At 34.4% G+C, this 17152-nt stretch overlaps 1 protein-coding gene across 1 annotated transcript in view; it reads right to left on the minus strand.

Annotated features, from left to right (window-relative positions):
• Ticrr (TOPBP1 interacting checkpoint and replication regulator) overlaps positions 1-17152 on the minus strand; it is a 43340-nt gene that overhangs the window by 13276 nt on the left and 12912 nt on the right. The window contains exons 6-15 of the mRNA XM_040275464.2: positions 15044-15183; positions 14049-14267; positions 9544-9695; positions 8212-8312; positions 7582-7675; positions 7425-7504; positions 7017-7256; positions 6401-6497; positions 3140-3197; positions 713-877 (exon numbers count right to left, since the gene is read on the minus strand). Of these exons, the coding sequence (XP_040131398.2) occupies positions 713-877; positions 3140-3197; positions 6401-6497; positions 7017-7256; positions 7425-7504; positions 7582-7675; positions 8212-8312; positions 9544-9695; positions 14049-14267; positions 15044-15183 (1346 nt within the window). The remainder of the gene's footprint in view (positions 1-712; positions 878-3139; positions 3198-6400; positions 6498-7016; positions 7257-7424; positions 7505-7581; positions 7676-8211; positions 8313-9543; positions 9696-14048; positions 14268-15043; positions 15184-17152) is intronic.

Consider the following 17152-nt stretch of genomic DNA (forward strand, 5'->3'; position numbering starts at 1 on the left):
TATCAATAATTATTACATTATACTTTCAAATAATGGTTTGAACAATTCTCTTCAAAGAGAAGCTCAACAAGGAAAAAGGAAACTTGAATAACACCATAAACCAATTAGACCTGACATAAATCTATAGAACACTTTACTCATCCAGAGCAGAACATACATTCTTCTCAAGCACACATGGAACACTCTCCAGGACAGATCAAATATTAGGCCATGAAATAAGTATCAATACACTGCCACCCCTGCAGTGCTGGGGACTAGACCCCAGGCCTTGCATATGCTAGGCAAGTAGCTCTACCACTGAGTCCTATTCCCAATCTAAGTGTCAATAAATTTATAAAGACTGAAATCATACAAAGTATGTTCTCCAACCCAAATGGAATGATACTAGAAATCAATAGAAGGGAATGTGGGTGACTCCCTAACAATGGGAATTAACTTTTCAAAATAACCAGTGGGTCAAAGAAATCACAAGGGATTAGAAAGTGTTTTGAGATGACAGTGAAAAAACATCACACCAAAACTTACAGGATACAGCTAAAGCAATATTTAGACAGGAAACTGTAGCTATAAATGTGTGTACTTGAAAAAGAAAGCACTAAAATCAAACCAAGTAGAGAGAAGGAAATAAGTGAAATAAAGATTAGAAAAAGAGAAAAGTTTAACTTCCTTGAAGAGACCAACAAAATTGACAAACAAAATTCCTCTTGCTTACCCTGAAATGTGGTACTTTTGTTGGTCTTTTTGAAGTTGTCGAGTTTACGGTCCAGACCTTCCACAATTGATACGGAATGGCTTCTAGGCAATCCCCGTTTTAGTGATCTCTTTGAAGGAGAAAACATCGCCTCATTGAAGAGATTTCTTCGAACTTTGGTCACTTCTGAAAGCGTGGTGCGGGTAGGAAGAAAGAAAGTCAAATATTCTCATCAATAAGACAGAAGAGCTTTTATCCAGAGAAACTGTTTAAGGAAACCACTGTACTGATTGCTATTTTCACATTTACTAAAAAGATTTCTTTAGGAAATCCAAGTGTGATTTAAAACATTTACTCTTACAGATTCAAAAAATTTTTATGTATGAGGTAGGGATAATATCATTTTTTTTGCACGGGGATAACTACATGTTTCAGCATCATTTGGATCCAAGATTATTCATTCCCTAATGAATTGTCTTGGCATCCTGGTCAAATAATCAACTGATCATAATAATTGCTAAGGTGTTTTGTGTGTGTGTGTGTGTGTGTGTGTGTGTATGTGTGTGTTACTGGAGATTGAACTCAAGGGTGCTCTTACTACTGAGCTATATCCCCAGGCCCCTTCTTTTTTTTAGAGAAAGGGTCTTGCTAGGCTGGCTATGAACTTGTGATCCTCTTGCTTCAGCTTCCTGAACAGCTGAGATTATAGGCATGTACCAACATTCCCAGTGATGTTTTAATTCTTTTTAAAATGTTAAACAGATTTCAGCAGTAAAAACATCTAGTCCTGAGAATTTCTTTGTGGGAAGTGTTTTCATAACTAATTCAATCTTTTTTAACTTGTAGATCTATTTAGATTTTCTTTTTCTCCCAAATCTCTTTTTCAGTAGTTTGTGTCCTTCCAGGAATCTGTCCATTTAATCTAGTTTACCTAATTTTTTGGTATACAGTTGTTCATAATTTCCTACCTCAACTTTGGTTTAAATTAACTTTTCAGGAATACAAAGAAGGCCCACATCATTTATTAAATTAGAAGCTTTACACATTATAAAACAGAAATAATCCTTATAGAAAAGGATAATTGATTTAGGTTATGGTTAATATGGTCTAGTGTTATTTCTCACTTTGGACCTTTTTGTTGTCTTGTATTTAGCTCTGCCTGAGTACAGAAACTCTCTTTATTCCATAGATTTCTTCTTCTGATGACTTTACTAGTCTGCTGGGTTATTTTTATTTTTAGTTCATTTTTTTGGGGGAGTGGGTAGGGTGAGGGGGAGATAGGGTCTCACTATTTTGCATGGGCTAGTTTTTAACTTGTAGATTCAAGTGCTGGTCCTGCTTCAGCCTTCCAAGTAGCTAGGACTATCAGTGTATGTCACTGTGCCCAGCTTGCTGGGTTATTTTAAATTCAATTCTTGATTTCAGAGCATGGGTGAGTCTGAGTCTAGAAGAGTTAAAGTTAAGAAAACAGCTAATAAGTTGATAAACACTTGACAAAACTAGCAAGATGGCACCTTAATCTTAAGCAAAATAACCTGGTAGAGGTAAATCTAAAATTCACTAAGGGTGAATTCAAAGAACAGTTCACTGAAATAAAACCAAATAATCCAGGATCCACCAACTGGGAGCAGTCTATGTTAACCCATAAATGACATAAACATTAATGTTAATGACACCAACAACACATTCCATGTTTCAAAAATTTTTCTCTATTAGGCTGTCTATGAAACTGATTTGTGACCTGAAAGCCAAATTTGATTTGTTATTTTCTACTTTCTCCTGTGTTTTAAAATATTTAATATCCAGAATTTTTCAAAAAATAGCACAATAAACATAAATTTGCCAACTGTCAACTTTTGCTTTTTCCCCTCATCTCTCTTTCTCTGATGTATATAATTTTTCTACCCAAACCCAGGAGAATAAGTTGTGGATTTCACAACTCTTCCCTTCCCTATGTCAGCATAAGTCTCTTAACAAGGACATTCTCCTACATAACCATGATGCCATTATTACATTCATCATTATTATCTAGCATACTACCTTTCTTCAAATTTTTATAGTTGTCTCAATAATGTACTTTATAGTTATTTTTTCCTTTCTAAATTTAAGATCAAGCAGGGATCATGGAGTGCATTTAGCTTTCATGCTTAAACTCTTTTCATCTAAAACACTTCTTCTCTTTGCTCTTTTGTTGTTGTTTTGGTATGGTTTTTTAGGCCTTCATGATAAGAACATTTTAAAAGATTTCAGGACAGTTATTTTATAGAATCCAGTATCATGGGATCATGTGAATATCTTATTTGCCTGAACAAGATATAGGGTTGTATTTTGTTAACCAAGGATTTAAAGCCATAATTTACAGCTGAATGCAGCTGCTTAAATACCTGCAATCAAAATAAATTTGTCATTCCAGTGAATAGATGCATACTCTGGAAGAACAGAGCATACCTTGTACTGTGTCCTTCCCTGGGAGTCCAGGCTGCTGGGGGGCAGGGTGAAAGTTCTCCTGGAAAATGAGAAAATCCTATAAGGAAATTTACATAAGTATTCATTTAAACTGAAAGAATAAAAGTTCCACATAAAGCCCTTCAATCCTTGCAGTACAGGAACTCATAGGAGAAACAATAAAACACACTAAGGTAGATGTTCCAAAGATGTTCTCTACCACATTGTGATAATACAAAGTAAGAAACTGTATATGCTCATAAAGAATGAACCAGTAAATGATTTATATACCCATCCAATGCAGATATTAAGAGAATAAGAAAGGAAGACTTATAATGCAGAAAGTGAACTGTGATGGGGGAAGATTTTTTTTAATGCAAAATAATAAGTATAGTAGATGAAACCATATTTAATATTTATGTGTATATGGGAATATTACAGATAAGTATAGCCTTTGATGATTGCTTGTGGTATACACAGAAAAGGGTTGGGACTATATATAGCAAACAATTGGTGATTGTATCTGAACAACTGATGGCGAAGAAATACATTATTAACTTTATATGATTTAAAGTTGTTTTTTTTTTAACCAATGATCATGTATACATTTTATATCTAAAAAAAAAAAAAAAAAAAAAAAAAACCCCAGGGATCCTGTAATCCCAGAGGCTCAGTTATGCTCTTATAATCACTGAAGATTGAACAGAAACTTAACAAATGATGTCAGTGATACAACGAAGGTTTTGTTGCAAAAGATATGAAAAGTGGTAATTCTTAGTCATTTACATTGGTTGATAATAACTCTTTTTAAAGAGTTAAATTATAATTGTAAAAATATGTTCAACATTCAGTTTCCTAATCCAGGGATCAGCAAACTACTGTATACAAACCAAATCTGGGCCATCTCTTATTTCGGAAATAAAGCTTATCGAAACATGGCAGTGCCTGTTTGTTTAAATACTGTCTGTGGCCACTTTCCTACAACAATAGAACTGAGGCAATGTGCCAGAGACTGCATGACCTGCAGTCTTAAATATTTACCATCTTTATAGAAAAAGTTTGTCAACCCATGTTAATCTATATATTTGATATAACTGAAAGGAAAACTGACAGTTATGTCCATGAGGCACTGGGTAGAATCACTGTGCTCTTCTGGAACATACATTAATTAATATATACACTTATACATTAATTAATACATATTAATTAATATATAAGTTCACTGCTTCTAAGTTCACTACATTGCTACTTCAGAAAATTCAGATTTACTATATAAAATTAAACATCTGGTCCTTTCAGTTGAAGTGCTGTGATTAACTACAGCACTAACTTTGACATGAAAAAATTTATTAACCAAAATCAAATCCTGATCTCAGTAAATTTGGTCTTAAAGAAATAAACACTCTTGGCCACTATAAAAATATTCAAATAATGTTAGCAAGTGCAAACATCATTGTAAATTCTAGCGAGAAAGAAGGTCTAACAATCTTTAGCTATCCAGTTTTGGATTTCTCACTCATCAATCAGGATTGCAAGATATGCAAGATTCACATCTTATTCTCAGGAGAGGTATGGTAGGGAAGTAAACACTACCAACTCCTGCTCGGGCTGGGATTGTGGCTCAGCGGTAGAGCTCTCGCCTAGCATGTGCAAGGCCCTGAATTCAATCCTCAGCACCACATAAAAAATAAACAACAAAAATAAAAGGTATTGTGTACAACTAAAAAATAAATATTAAAAAAAAAGAAGAGGAACTCCTGCTTCCAATGCCACCTATCTAGATACAGAATAAACCACTATCTTAATGATTAAGGTTTCTGAAGCTATTGCTCATAGAATTTTAACTCTTCTCAGTTTGGGCACTTCAAAAGTTTCACTGTACTTTTAGTCTCCCTTCTTCCTTAGTAAGCAGATTCCAGCTAGGTTTCTTTTTATTGCAACCAATAGAAACTTCAAGTACTTATGCCTACTGCCACAGAAAAACCAATTGCATTCTGACTTCATGTCAGTCATTATCTTTTTATTTTTACTTTCAAACTTGTCACTAAAGTAAAATAAACTTGTTAGTGAAGTCAATTTGTTATTGAATTAAAATATATATCCTGAAAAAGTATATATATGTGTATGTATATACATTAAAAAAGTACTTTTCTGGGAGACAAAAGTCCTATTATTATATACTATTGTATATAAACTTTTCACTTATTTTGATATTATTTGAGTTTTGTTATCTATATTAAAGACTTTGAATTAATTTATCCATTTTTTTTTTTAAATGGTGCCAGGGATTGAACCAAGGGGCACTTAAACCACCGAGCTGTATCCCCAGCCCTTTTTGTATTTTATTTATTTATTTATTTATTTATTTATTTATTTATTTATTTATTTATTAATTAAAGAGAGAGAGAGAATTTTAATATTTATTTTTTAGTTATTGGCAGACACATCTTTGTATGTGGTGCTGAGGATCGAACCTGGGCCGCACGCATGCCAGGCGAGCGCGCTACCGCTTGAGCCACATCCCCAGCCCTTGTATTTTTATTTAAAGACAGGGTCTCACAAAATTGCTTAGGTCCTCACTAATTTGCTGAGGCTGGCTTTGAACTTGTGATCCTTCTACCTCAGTCTCCAGAGAAGCTAGGATTATAGGCGTGTGCCACCACACCTGGATTAATTAATCCTTTTTTTTTTTTAAGAGAGAGAGAGAGAGAATTTTTTTAATATTTATTTTTTAGTTTTTGGCAGACACAACATCTTTATTTGTATGTGGTGCTGAGGATCAAACCCAGCGCTGCGCGCTAGCGCGCTACCGCTTGAGCCACATCTCCAGCACTGGATTAATTAATTCTTAACTTTTACTTGCTATTTTTCTCCAAATTACCTCTATCTACTCTTGGGTAAAATGGTTAATATCATAATGAATTTTTATTTCTTTTCCTCTTGGGTTATAGTCTTATGTACATTCATAAGAATATTTAACATCAGTTGAGCATCTGTAATCCCACAGAAATCTGAAGTGCTCTAAAATCCAAAATTGTTTGAGCATCAATATGTTCTGTGTAAATACTCCAAAATCCAAAAACTCTGAAAACTGAAATACTTCTGGTTTCAAGCATTTTGGATAAGAGATATTATTTTTGTATCCTCCACAGTCAATTTCCTAAAAAGCAGAGACACTGTCTTTCATCTTTATTTATTGTGTAAACTCAAGACAGCAGGAACAACTCAATTAATGCTGTTTTATATTTATTGGAGATTACTTACTTTTTTTGTAGTTCTCTTGGACACTCTGGGAACTTCAATTTGTCGAAGATTCTGTGAAACCTCTGCAATACTTTTATGTCTTATTAGTGCATTTTTCCTTTTAAAAATAGAAAGAAAGTCAAGATACAGTAGATAAAAGTACATATGGTTAAATTGGAATGGAATCAGAGTCTAAAATAAAACTTTACATGAATACAAGCCAGATATCTTGGGGTTGAACTAGAGTTTATTAAAAAAAAAAAAAAATGTCAAACCCAGAATTTCCAAAAATAACCACTATATGTTCAACTAGTTAATAATAATAAAAAGCATCCAAGGAAACTTAAAAAGTAAGCTGAAACTCTAAGCTTATTTCATAAAACGTTCCTAGTTCTGGAGACCTGATGTGAACAGTAAAAAAAAAAAAAGGGCTTTAGGAACTACAAAATCAACACTATTTATTTCCTAGGGGATAAAAATAGGCTCAGTTGACTGGTAGGAGCTCGGATAGTTGGCTTTTGTGATTCAGATATAAGAATGACTATAATTCAATATATTATAGGGACAAAAACTAGACTATGGTTTAAATATACCCTTTGACCTATAACAGTATAAGTAGTTTCTTTGGAGTTCCTACCTTCTCTTCTTTGCTGATCTGGTACGGAGCTCCTCCAGTTGGTCAGATTCAGTGCCACCAGACACTGATTGGTGAGCACTGGATGAGAGAGGCATGGGAAGAAGTGGTGATTTGCTCTCTTGTGTCATGGAGTCATCACTGAAAAAATCTGTAGGAAGGACACTAGCCAACTTCTGAGGAATCAGAAACCCGAGGCTGTTGTAAAGATTTCCAAGTATCTTTGGGATGGAGTCGACATACCTGTGGAGGAGATTGGTTAAATACAGAACAGAGAACTACCATCTCACTCCCTCTATTCACTCCTTTATCCGACATGAGAAATAGTCCTTATAATCCCATAACAGATAATACTGTGTGTAGTTCTTGGTAAAACAATTTTGAAGTTAAGTTGGTAGCCATCAAACTTACAATCTCAAAATCTCCTCCAGAAACTTGGCTAGGTAAGCTGGATCTTCAGTCACACACACCATGCGCAGCAAATTTGTCACCTGATGAAGAATTTAGAAAATGACCATATGCCCTCTGTGGGGCAGCTGAAAATACTAGGACATAACTATACACTTGCCTCCTCCACTACTTGGTCCATCTCATCTGCACTTTCCAGTATCAAAGGGCACTGCAGACACATCTCCAGATGAAGAAATACCTGAAGCTGACACCTTGGGAGAAAAAACACTCAGTCATATCTACTTTTCATGCCACTTAACTGAAAACTCCCTTCTTTAAGTACAGATCTATTTATATAAGAAATGACTAGTAAGAAGCTGGGTATGGAGCATATGCCTGTAATCCCAACAACTTCAGAGGCTGAGGCAGGAGGATTGCTTGTTCAAGGCCAGCCTCAGCAACTTAGTGAGAGCCTGTCTAGAAAATAAAAAGGGCTGGGGATGTTACTCAGTGGTAGAGCACCCCTGCGTTCAATACCTAGTACCAAAAAATAAATAAATAGCCTCTGCTTTCTGCAAATACTGATTTGCTAATTAGGTAAATAGGTGATTCACACTACACATCAAAAATCACAAAGAATCAGCTACAAAAGTACCTTCAATCCCAACACCACATATACACACAAAAAAGCACTTTCAAGCAACTGGCAGTTTTAAAGTGATTGAAGCAAATCTTGAGAATTCTGTTTTGGAGCAATGGCAAAATAAATAAATAAATAGATAGATAGATAAATAAGGTAGTTACTTACTCTCTGACTTTGTCCTCTTTATCCAGTTTTTTCCCTGCATTTTGTCGGAGACTTTTACTTGTTTTTAAGAGGTTACTTTTTATGTGATTCAGACAGTTCACCTAAAAATACAAAATCATTACATAGAAGAATACTAAGTTTCTGTGGTATATATACATAATGGAATATTACTTAGCTTTAAAGAAGAATGAAATATGGCATTTGCCAGTAAATGGAAGGAACTGGAGAATATTGTGCTAAGCAAAATAAGCCAATCTCAAAGAACCAAAGGCTGAATGTTTTCTCTTACATGCGGACACTAATTCACAATTGAGGAAAGGGAAAATAGAGTTATTTTGGACTAGACAGAGGGGAGTCCAGGGAGGGGAGGGGAGGAGGCTTGGGTTGGGGGTAGGAATGATAGTAGAATTAACCAGACATTATTACCCTACGTGCTTATTTGATTATATGACCTGTGTAACTCTACATCATATACAACCAGATGAATGAGAAGTTATACTCCATTTACGTATGATGTATCAAAATGCATTCTGTTGTCATGTGCAACTAATTAGAACAAATAAAAATATATTTTAAAAAAGAATACTAAGTTTCTTATCATTATTTCTAATTTCTTATAAAATGCTCAAATGAGGGGAATATATATTCCCATTACAAATTTTCTTCCTTTCGTTTGCATGAAAAGTAGTGAATGAACATCTTCTTTTACTTGGTCAAAAAGTATTTGCAAGCAATTGAGCATGGATACATCAAGCCCACAGATTTGAAAGTATGATGGAGAAGCCTAAGTGTCATAAATAACTCCTGTTCACTTTAGAGAAGGAGTCCTGCTTTTGCCACAAAGCACAAATAAAAATAATAATATGCCCTAAAATGGTGATTTTTAACCCTTCTAGTCATAAGCATTAAGGAAGCTTTTTAAACTATAGATGGCCAAGTCCCAGTTCTAGAGATCTGGAGTTAATCTATTAGTCTGGAGTGAGCACACACACGCACGCACGCATGCACAAACACACACACACATACACAAAACCCAAACAAATTAAAAAACCCCAAACCCAAAATGTTCTTGGTGCAGCAGAGGTTAAAATCACTGACTTAATTCATATAGTCAAGATGCAGCTCAAATGAGTAAAGAGCTTTTTCATTAGGAGGAAATGGACATGCCCCATTTCTTTAATTTCCACCTTATCAGTTCTTCATGTCCATCTTCCAAACTCTAGAACTGTACTCACTTCTCTTTTTTGAATCATGTACAGTAAAATGGAAATCAAAGATACATGAATCAAACCCATCAACAATCAACCAAAGGCATTATCCAAAATTTCTTACTTCTAATTCCTTAGTTCCTTTGGATTTTAGAAACATTTTAATGGTTGAGATCATGTTCCGAGCACATGAATATAACATGCTTTCTTCTGTGGCCACAGTCTTTTGGTAATTCTCACGTATGTAAGATAGCAGCTCTTCCTCTGTTTTAAAATCTGTGAAAAAAAGTAAAATTGACCATCACATTTGGCTCATGTCATTGTATAATTTAAGTTAGTGGTTATCAACTCAGAGGGATTTTTGTCTTCCCACAGGACTTCAGACTATGTCTGGATTGTCTCCACTGGGGGAGGTAGTGGGTTACTGGCATCTGGTATATAGAGGCCAGAGATGTTATTAAATCTCCTACTGTGCACAGGATAGGCCTCACAACAAAGGACTATCCAGCTCAAAGTATCAATGGTATCAAGATTGAGAAATTAGAGATTAATAAATAAAAATAAATAAATGAACTTTGAGCAATAATTATTGCATGATATCACCTTTGAGTTACTAATGCTTAATTCTTTCTCTTTAAATTTAAATCACTTTTTTTTTTTTTGCGGGGGGGGGGGGGGGTAGGGTCCTGGGGATTGAACTCAGGGATACTTTACCACTGAGCTATACTTCCATTCCTTTTTATTTTTTATTTTGAGACAGGGTCTCATTAAGTTGTTAAGATGGGCTTCTATTCCTTGAAAAGCTGGGAATGGAACCACCATTTGACCCAGCTATTCCCCTTCTTGGACTATACCCAAAAGACCTAAGAAGAGCATACTACAGGGACACAGCCACATCAATGTTTATAGCAGCACAATTCACAATAGCTAGAATGTGGAACCAACCTAGATGCCCTTCAATAGATGAATGGATTAAAAAAATGTGGCATTTATACACAATGGAATCTTACTCAGCACTAAAAAATAATGAAATCATGGCATTTGCAGGCAAATGGATGGCATTAGAGCAGATTATGCTAAGTGAAGTTAGCCAATCCCTAAAAAACAAATGCCGAATGTCTTCTCTGACTCAAAATGGGATAGGAAGGAAGAGCATGAGAAGAAGACTACCACTAAATAGGGAAGAGAAGTGGGAGGGAAAAAGAGGGAGAAGGGGAGTTGCACAGAAGATGGGAGGAGAACCTCATTGTTATACAGAATACATATATGATGCTGTAATGAGAAAAAGAAAAAAAAGTGTGTCACATTAGATTGGAAAGAAAGAAAGGATGGGAGAGGAGGGGAGGAGTAGGAAGGATAGGAAGGGCAGCAGAACAGAATAGACAATATGATTGATGTATGTACATTCCATGTATGTATTATATATCAGAATGCATTCTACTGTCATATATGACTAAAAAATAAATAAATAAATAATTTTAAAAAATAAGATAAAAAAAAAAAAAAAAAGATGGGCTTCTAAACTTTCAGATCCTCCTGTCTTAGATTCCCAAGTCTCTAGGATTACAGCCTTGGACCCTTGGACCCAGCTAAATCATTCTTATCTTGGTATTGTTTTGTCTAGAATTTTATTTGACTTTTCTTTCTTTTTATATACATATACAGAAAGTAATTAATCTTCTCAAATCAGACACACATGTTAAAAAATGTAAGGCTAGGAAAAAAACAAAACTCTTTGTTCATAAATGACATGATTATCTATGTAGGAAATCTGAAACAATCAAGAAAATTCCTTGAATTAACAAGGGATTACAACAAAGCTGCACAATGTAAGGTGAATATGTAAAAGTTCATCACTTTCCTGTATATCAATAATGTACAAGACATACAATTAAAAATGCATGTTTAATTAACAATCACATTTATATTAGCACCCTCAAAAAATGAAGTACTCAGGAAGTAAGCTGAACAAAATACAGATAAGATCTATTTGAGGAAAGCTACAAAGCTCTCTGAAAAAAAATCAAAGAACTAAATAAATGGAGTAGTATTCCATGTTCATTAATATAGAAAGACTCCATATTGTCAAGATGTCAATTCTTGCTGAGTATTATGGAGTACACCTATAATCCTAGCATCTTAGGACACTGAGGCAGGAGGATCACAAAAATCGAGACCAGCCCCAGCAACTTAGTGAGATCCTATCTCAAAATAAAAATTAAAAATGGCTGGGGATGTAGCTCATGACAAAATATCCCTGGGTTCAATCCCTAGTATTAAAAAAAAAAAATCAATTTGTCCCAACCTGACCTATATATTTATTGCAAACTCAATCAAGATCCCAGTAAGTTGTTCTGTGAATATCGACAAACTGATTTTAAAACTTATACAGAGAAGCAGAAACAAAATTACCAAAGAATGGCAAATAGTCAAACATTGGTAAACTTGATTATAATGGATATATGTAAAACCAGGTACTTAACATTAGATAATACACATTATTTTCAAGTACACATGGAATATTAACAAAACCTGATCACAGATCAGACCAGAGTTTTAGCAAATATTAATCAATAACTTACAGACAACATTGTAACATTGTATAAGCACAATCTAAAAATATTAAGAATAAAATAAGATACTCCCTTACTTTAGGAGTGTCAGAAGAATCAGTAAAAGTCAAAAACAGCATTCTCATGTATAATGCAGCTAAATTTATACTTTTAGGAAAATTTATAAGCTTATATCATTATTTTTATTAAAAAAAGTTCAAAAACCATTAATTAGCTAAATATTCAACACAAGAAGTAATACAAGACAATAAGCCCCCAGAATAAGAGAGCAGGTAATAATAAACATAAGAATAGAAATGAATTAAATAGAAAACAAGTCAGGTGATGGTGGGTGTCACTAGTCCCAGCTACTCAGGGAGGCTGAGACAGGAGGATCTTTTGAACCAAGGAGTTTGCAGACAACCTTTGTTGTTTGTAAGACACTGGCTCAAAACCAACAAACAAAGATACCCCTACAACAGGGGCTGGGGTTATAGCTCAGTGGCAGAGAGCTTGCCTCGCACACATGAGGCACTGGATTCGATCCTCAGCACCACATAAACATAAATAAAGGTATTGTGTCCATATTTTTTAAAAAATTAAAAAAAAATACCCACAACAATAAAACACAATGAAACAATAGCATCCAACAGAGACAAAAGATATATTTTATATATAAAAAGAAAGAAAAGCAAAATAAAATTCTAGAGAAATCAATACCAAGATAAGAATAATTTAGCTGGGTCCAAGGCTATAATCCCAGTGACTTGGAAAGCTAAGATAGGAGGATCTGAAAGTTAGAAGCCCATCTTAACAACTTAATGAAACCCTGTCTCAAAAAATAAAAAGGGATGGGAAGGAGTATAGCTTAGTGGTAAAGTATCCCTGAGTTCAATCCCCAGGACCAAAAACAAAAGTGATTTAAATTTTTTTTTTTTTTTTTTGAGAGAGAGAGAGAGAGAGAGAGAGAGTTTTCAATATTTATTTTTTAGTTTTTGGAGGACACAACATCTTTGTTTGTATGTGGTGCGGAGGATCCAACCCGGGCCGCACGCATGCCAGGCGCGCGCTCTATTGCTTGAGCCACATCCCCAGCCCCATGATTTAAATTTAAAGAGAGAGAAAGAATAAGGGATTAGTAACTCAAAGGTGCTGTCATGCAATAATCATTTTATAAGCTATAGTCATAATCAACACCTCTAGGACTGGCATCATTGCTGTGAGTTAAAAATGTACCCTAGGAATAGGAAACAGAGTAATTTCATCTATTTAATAAAAAAGAAGGAAAAAATAGGAAAATAAAAGCTACTGGATTAAATTCTTTTGCTCACTTTCAAAGACCGAAATACCTAGGCTTGGGTTATTCATGGACTCCTTCCATTTTCCTTTATCCACAAATGTAAAACTTCTTTAACTACATGTCATATAGCCAAGACATGGACCTTCTTTGAGACTTTGCTGGTGCTAATACCCCATCCCATAATGCTCTTCTTTTACTTTCTGCCTTCTAATCTCTGCTCACTCTTGAAGTCTAGTCTGGTTCCAGGGGTGCCTTAGAAGCCTCTTTATCCTGTTCCAGACCTGACCTCCCTTTCTCAACTACTAGTGTAGTCTTTACTTTTCAAATGGGCAAGTGTCTTCTGTTTTAGCTGCTTTGCTCTTATATATTAACTTCATTAGTTCATTCTATATATATTATACATGTTAATACATATTAGCTTATTAATGCATTAATTTTATCTCTATAGTTAAATCATAAATCTAAGAATATGACATGATCTTATTAATTATATATTCATCAAAATATAATTTTTTGTATGCAGCACATATTCAAGAAATAAAGGACTGGGGCTGTAGATTAGTGGCAGAGCACTTGCCTACAATGTGTGGAGGCACTGGTTTGATCCTATGCACCACATAAAAAATAAACTAATAAAGATATTGTGTGTCCTTCTACAACTAAATAACAACAACAAACAACAACAACAATGAAGAGATAGGATTAAAGCATATTTGAAAAATGAGGGGTGTAACAGAGCAAACATAGATACAAAAATGCTGTAGAATGGAGGAATACCTTTAGGTTTAGAACTTCTTAATGTTCTTCCTTTGTCTTCCAGTTTATCTGCTGTTCTTCCACTGGCTATCTTTTGGACCCCCTTCTCTCCAGCCACATCTGGACTGCCATCTGGATGTAACTTCTGAGCCTTTACATTCAGCCTTGCAACGTTCAACATCTTCAGGGAACGGCACATGGTATTCATCTTCTGTCTCACTGGAGTGCGAGGAATACCACCTACCACAAGGGCAGCACAGCAGGAAAAGTCAGCTCACTTTCACTTCTGTGCAGTCAGACCACTGTGAAAGAACACTGAAGTGCAGCATCTCCCTTCAGAATGATCTAAATTCGCTAGTTCCTGTATGTCTTTCTACCCATAACACATGGTAGAAAGAGAATCCTTTTTTAGTTCAAATTCACTAGCTAAACATTTTGATGATTTTGATATAAAGCAAACACACTCAATTTGGTGTTACTCAATGGCCATAGGGTGGTGATAAAACTTCTTTTTTCTACCAAACTCATCTGAAAGGCAATTTAGCAATGCACATGGAGAGACAGTTTTCTTACTCTTTAACATAGTAACTTTTTTTTGCAACCTTCTGCAAAGGTAATTACTCAAAGAAAAATTACCCACGATGTATACTGTAGTATTACTTATAATAATAAAAGCAACAATCTAAACATTAATTTTGTAAATTTTATTAAGCAATGAGATAGAATAATAAAAAGGCAAAGTAGGCTGTACAAGCAGAATAAAAAATTATATTTAAATCTGTTATAAATTTGAAGATAGTTTATTTTTCATTAGGAAACTAGGATTGTAATTTTTATCACTATTGGACTAATATAAATATTTGCAAATTTGAAATATATGAATTTGTCCTTTATTTAGTTACCATTTGAACCTTAATTCAAGGAATGTTAATCTTTTAAATGTACATCTTAAGAAAAAGACTGGCCATTAAAAAGAAAAAAGACTTCCTTAAGAAATAGCCTTTCTATGTGCTTACGTTTCTTTTTGCTGTCTTCTTGATTAGCTACAGTAGATTCTTCACGAGATTTTCTCTGGTAGTGCTCAGAGAGGCAACGTGTTAATTCACTCTCAGTTTTAGAAAACTCTTCCTTATTAGCTGAGGTAGCTTGTAGTAACCTGCAAAGTCAAGATGTCTAGTGTAAAACCAAAGTTCCAATTTATCCAGATTGAACTGCAGATTGAACCCAGGGCTTTACATACAGTAGACAAATACTCTAATACTGAGCTACATCAACCCAGCTCTCTTAGGGCCTCAATACGTTGCCCAGGCTGGCCTTGAACTTGAGATCTTCCTGCCTCAGCCTCCTGAGCAGCAGGGATTAGAGACATATGTCAATGTCTAGCAGAATTCTTGATGAATTAGGATACATGTCTAATTATAACTATTTCCCTTTGGGCTTCCATAGTTACTTTTTACTCAGTTTCCATATATTAATAAAGTACAAGATGATGTTAAGACAAAATAATTAGCACTGCAACCACTTCTGAATAATTCTTTCATATTGTGAAAAAATAATGTGAGGTGGGGGACTGTGGATCAGTAGTAGGGCACTTGTTTGGCATGCCAGAAGCCCTGAGTTTATTCCCCAATACAGCAAAAAAACCCAACCAAACGACAAAAAAACAACCAACATGGAGTTGATGAGAAGGGGAGATAGTGGAGCTGGAAGGATGGTTAGTTACTAAGTGCGTTTCTACATAAAGATCAATCACTAATGAAATTATGAAAACAGTACAACATTTAAATACGTATTATTTGAATTTTATCATCATCCATTACTTGATATCATGTGATTAAAGAGTGAAAGGAAGTTATGACAACATTTGTTGAACAGATGTTGCAGATTAGATATGTGCAAGGCTACCAGCTTCACACATGAAACTGATCTACAAGCAGATGAATTGTTATTTTCTGTGCTGGTGTGTTCTCTCACTAGGGAAGGTTTGTCTTTCTGTTTGTTGTTAATTTTTAAAAACATACAAACCTTTCAATTAGAAAAGTTTAGCATGCAATATAAACAGAATATGAACCTCCCATTAAAATTAAATACTTGTTCATAGTTTGTTTATTTATTTATTTTTTGTGGTGCTAGTACCTTTTGTATGCTAAGCAAGTGCTCTATCACTGAGCCACACTCCCAGCCCTATGTGTATCTTATTTAGAGATACACATATATAACAAAACTAACACAAATTGGTACTTAATACGTTATCAATTTTACACTATCACATAATATCACTCTTTTGTAATTGTTTATGCTCAACATATTTTTCAGTTTTCTGTGTACATATAAATAGCTCCAGTTTATTTTTACTAATCTCTAATATTCTACCATATGACTATAATGTGTTTTACTTAATCATTTCCCTTTTGAGGGTCAACTTGTTTCCACTTTTTCACTATTTCTGATTAATAATTAATATTTAAGCATAGCCCTTGTGTCTGTATAAGAATTTATTAGATGGCTTTAACTGGAATTTCTGTATAGCAAGAGCATGTAAACTTTGGCTTACAAAGAATTTCCAAATTATTCTTTTAAAATGGCTCTAACCATTTATATTTCCATCATCTACAGTTCACATTTTCCTTGCTATTTTCAGATTTATTAATTTCTAACAATCTAATGAGTACAAAATAGAATCTTTTTTTTTTTGGTTTTTTTCTGCATCCATAATATATGGGAGTATTTTTTAATATTTAATTTGACAATTTATTTTTTTTCTTTTTATGGGATTGGGGTCAATCCTAAGGCCTTATATGTAGGCAAATAAATGCTCTACCACTGAGCTACATCCCCAGATCTCTTTAAAAATTTATATTTTAAAAAAAGTGTTTTGTTGATGTAGATAGACAGCATGCCTTTATTATATATATATATATATATATATATATATATATATATATATATATATATATATTTTAATGCTGTGCTAAGGATTGAACCCAGTGCGTCACACCATAACCCTAGCTCAAATTTTTACATTTTTGGGACAGGATCTTGCTAGGTTGCCCAGGCTGACCTTAAACTTGCAATCCTTCTGCCCCAGAGACTTGAGCAGATGGAATTACAGTGCGTGCCACCAT

Source organism: Ictidomys tridecemlineatus, chromosome 5 (genome assembly GCF_052094955.1).
Source record: "Ictidomys tridecemlineatus isolate mIctTri1 chromosome 5, mIctTri1.hap1, whole genome shotgun sequence".
Lineage (NCBI taxonomy): Eukaryota > Metazoa > Chordata > Mammalia > Rodentia > Sciuridae > Ictidomys > Ictidomys tridecemlineatus.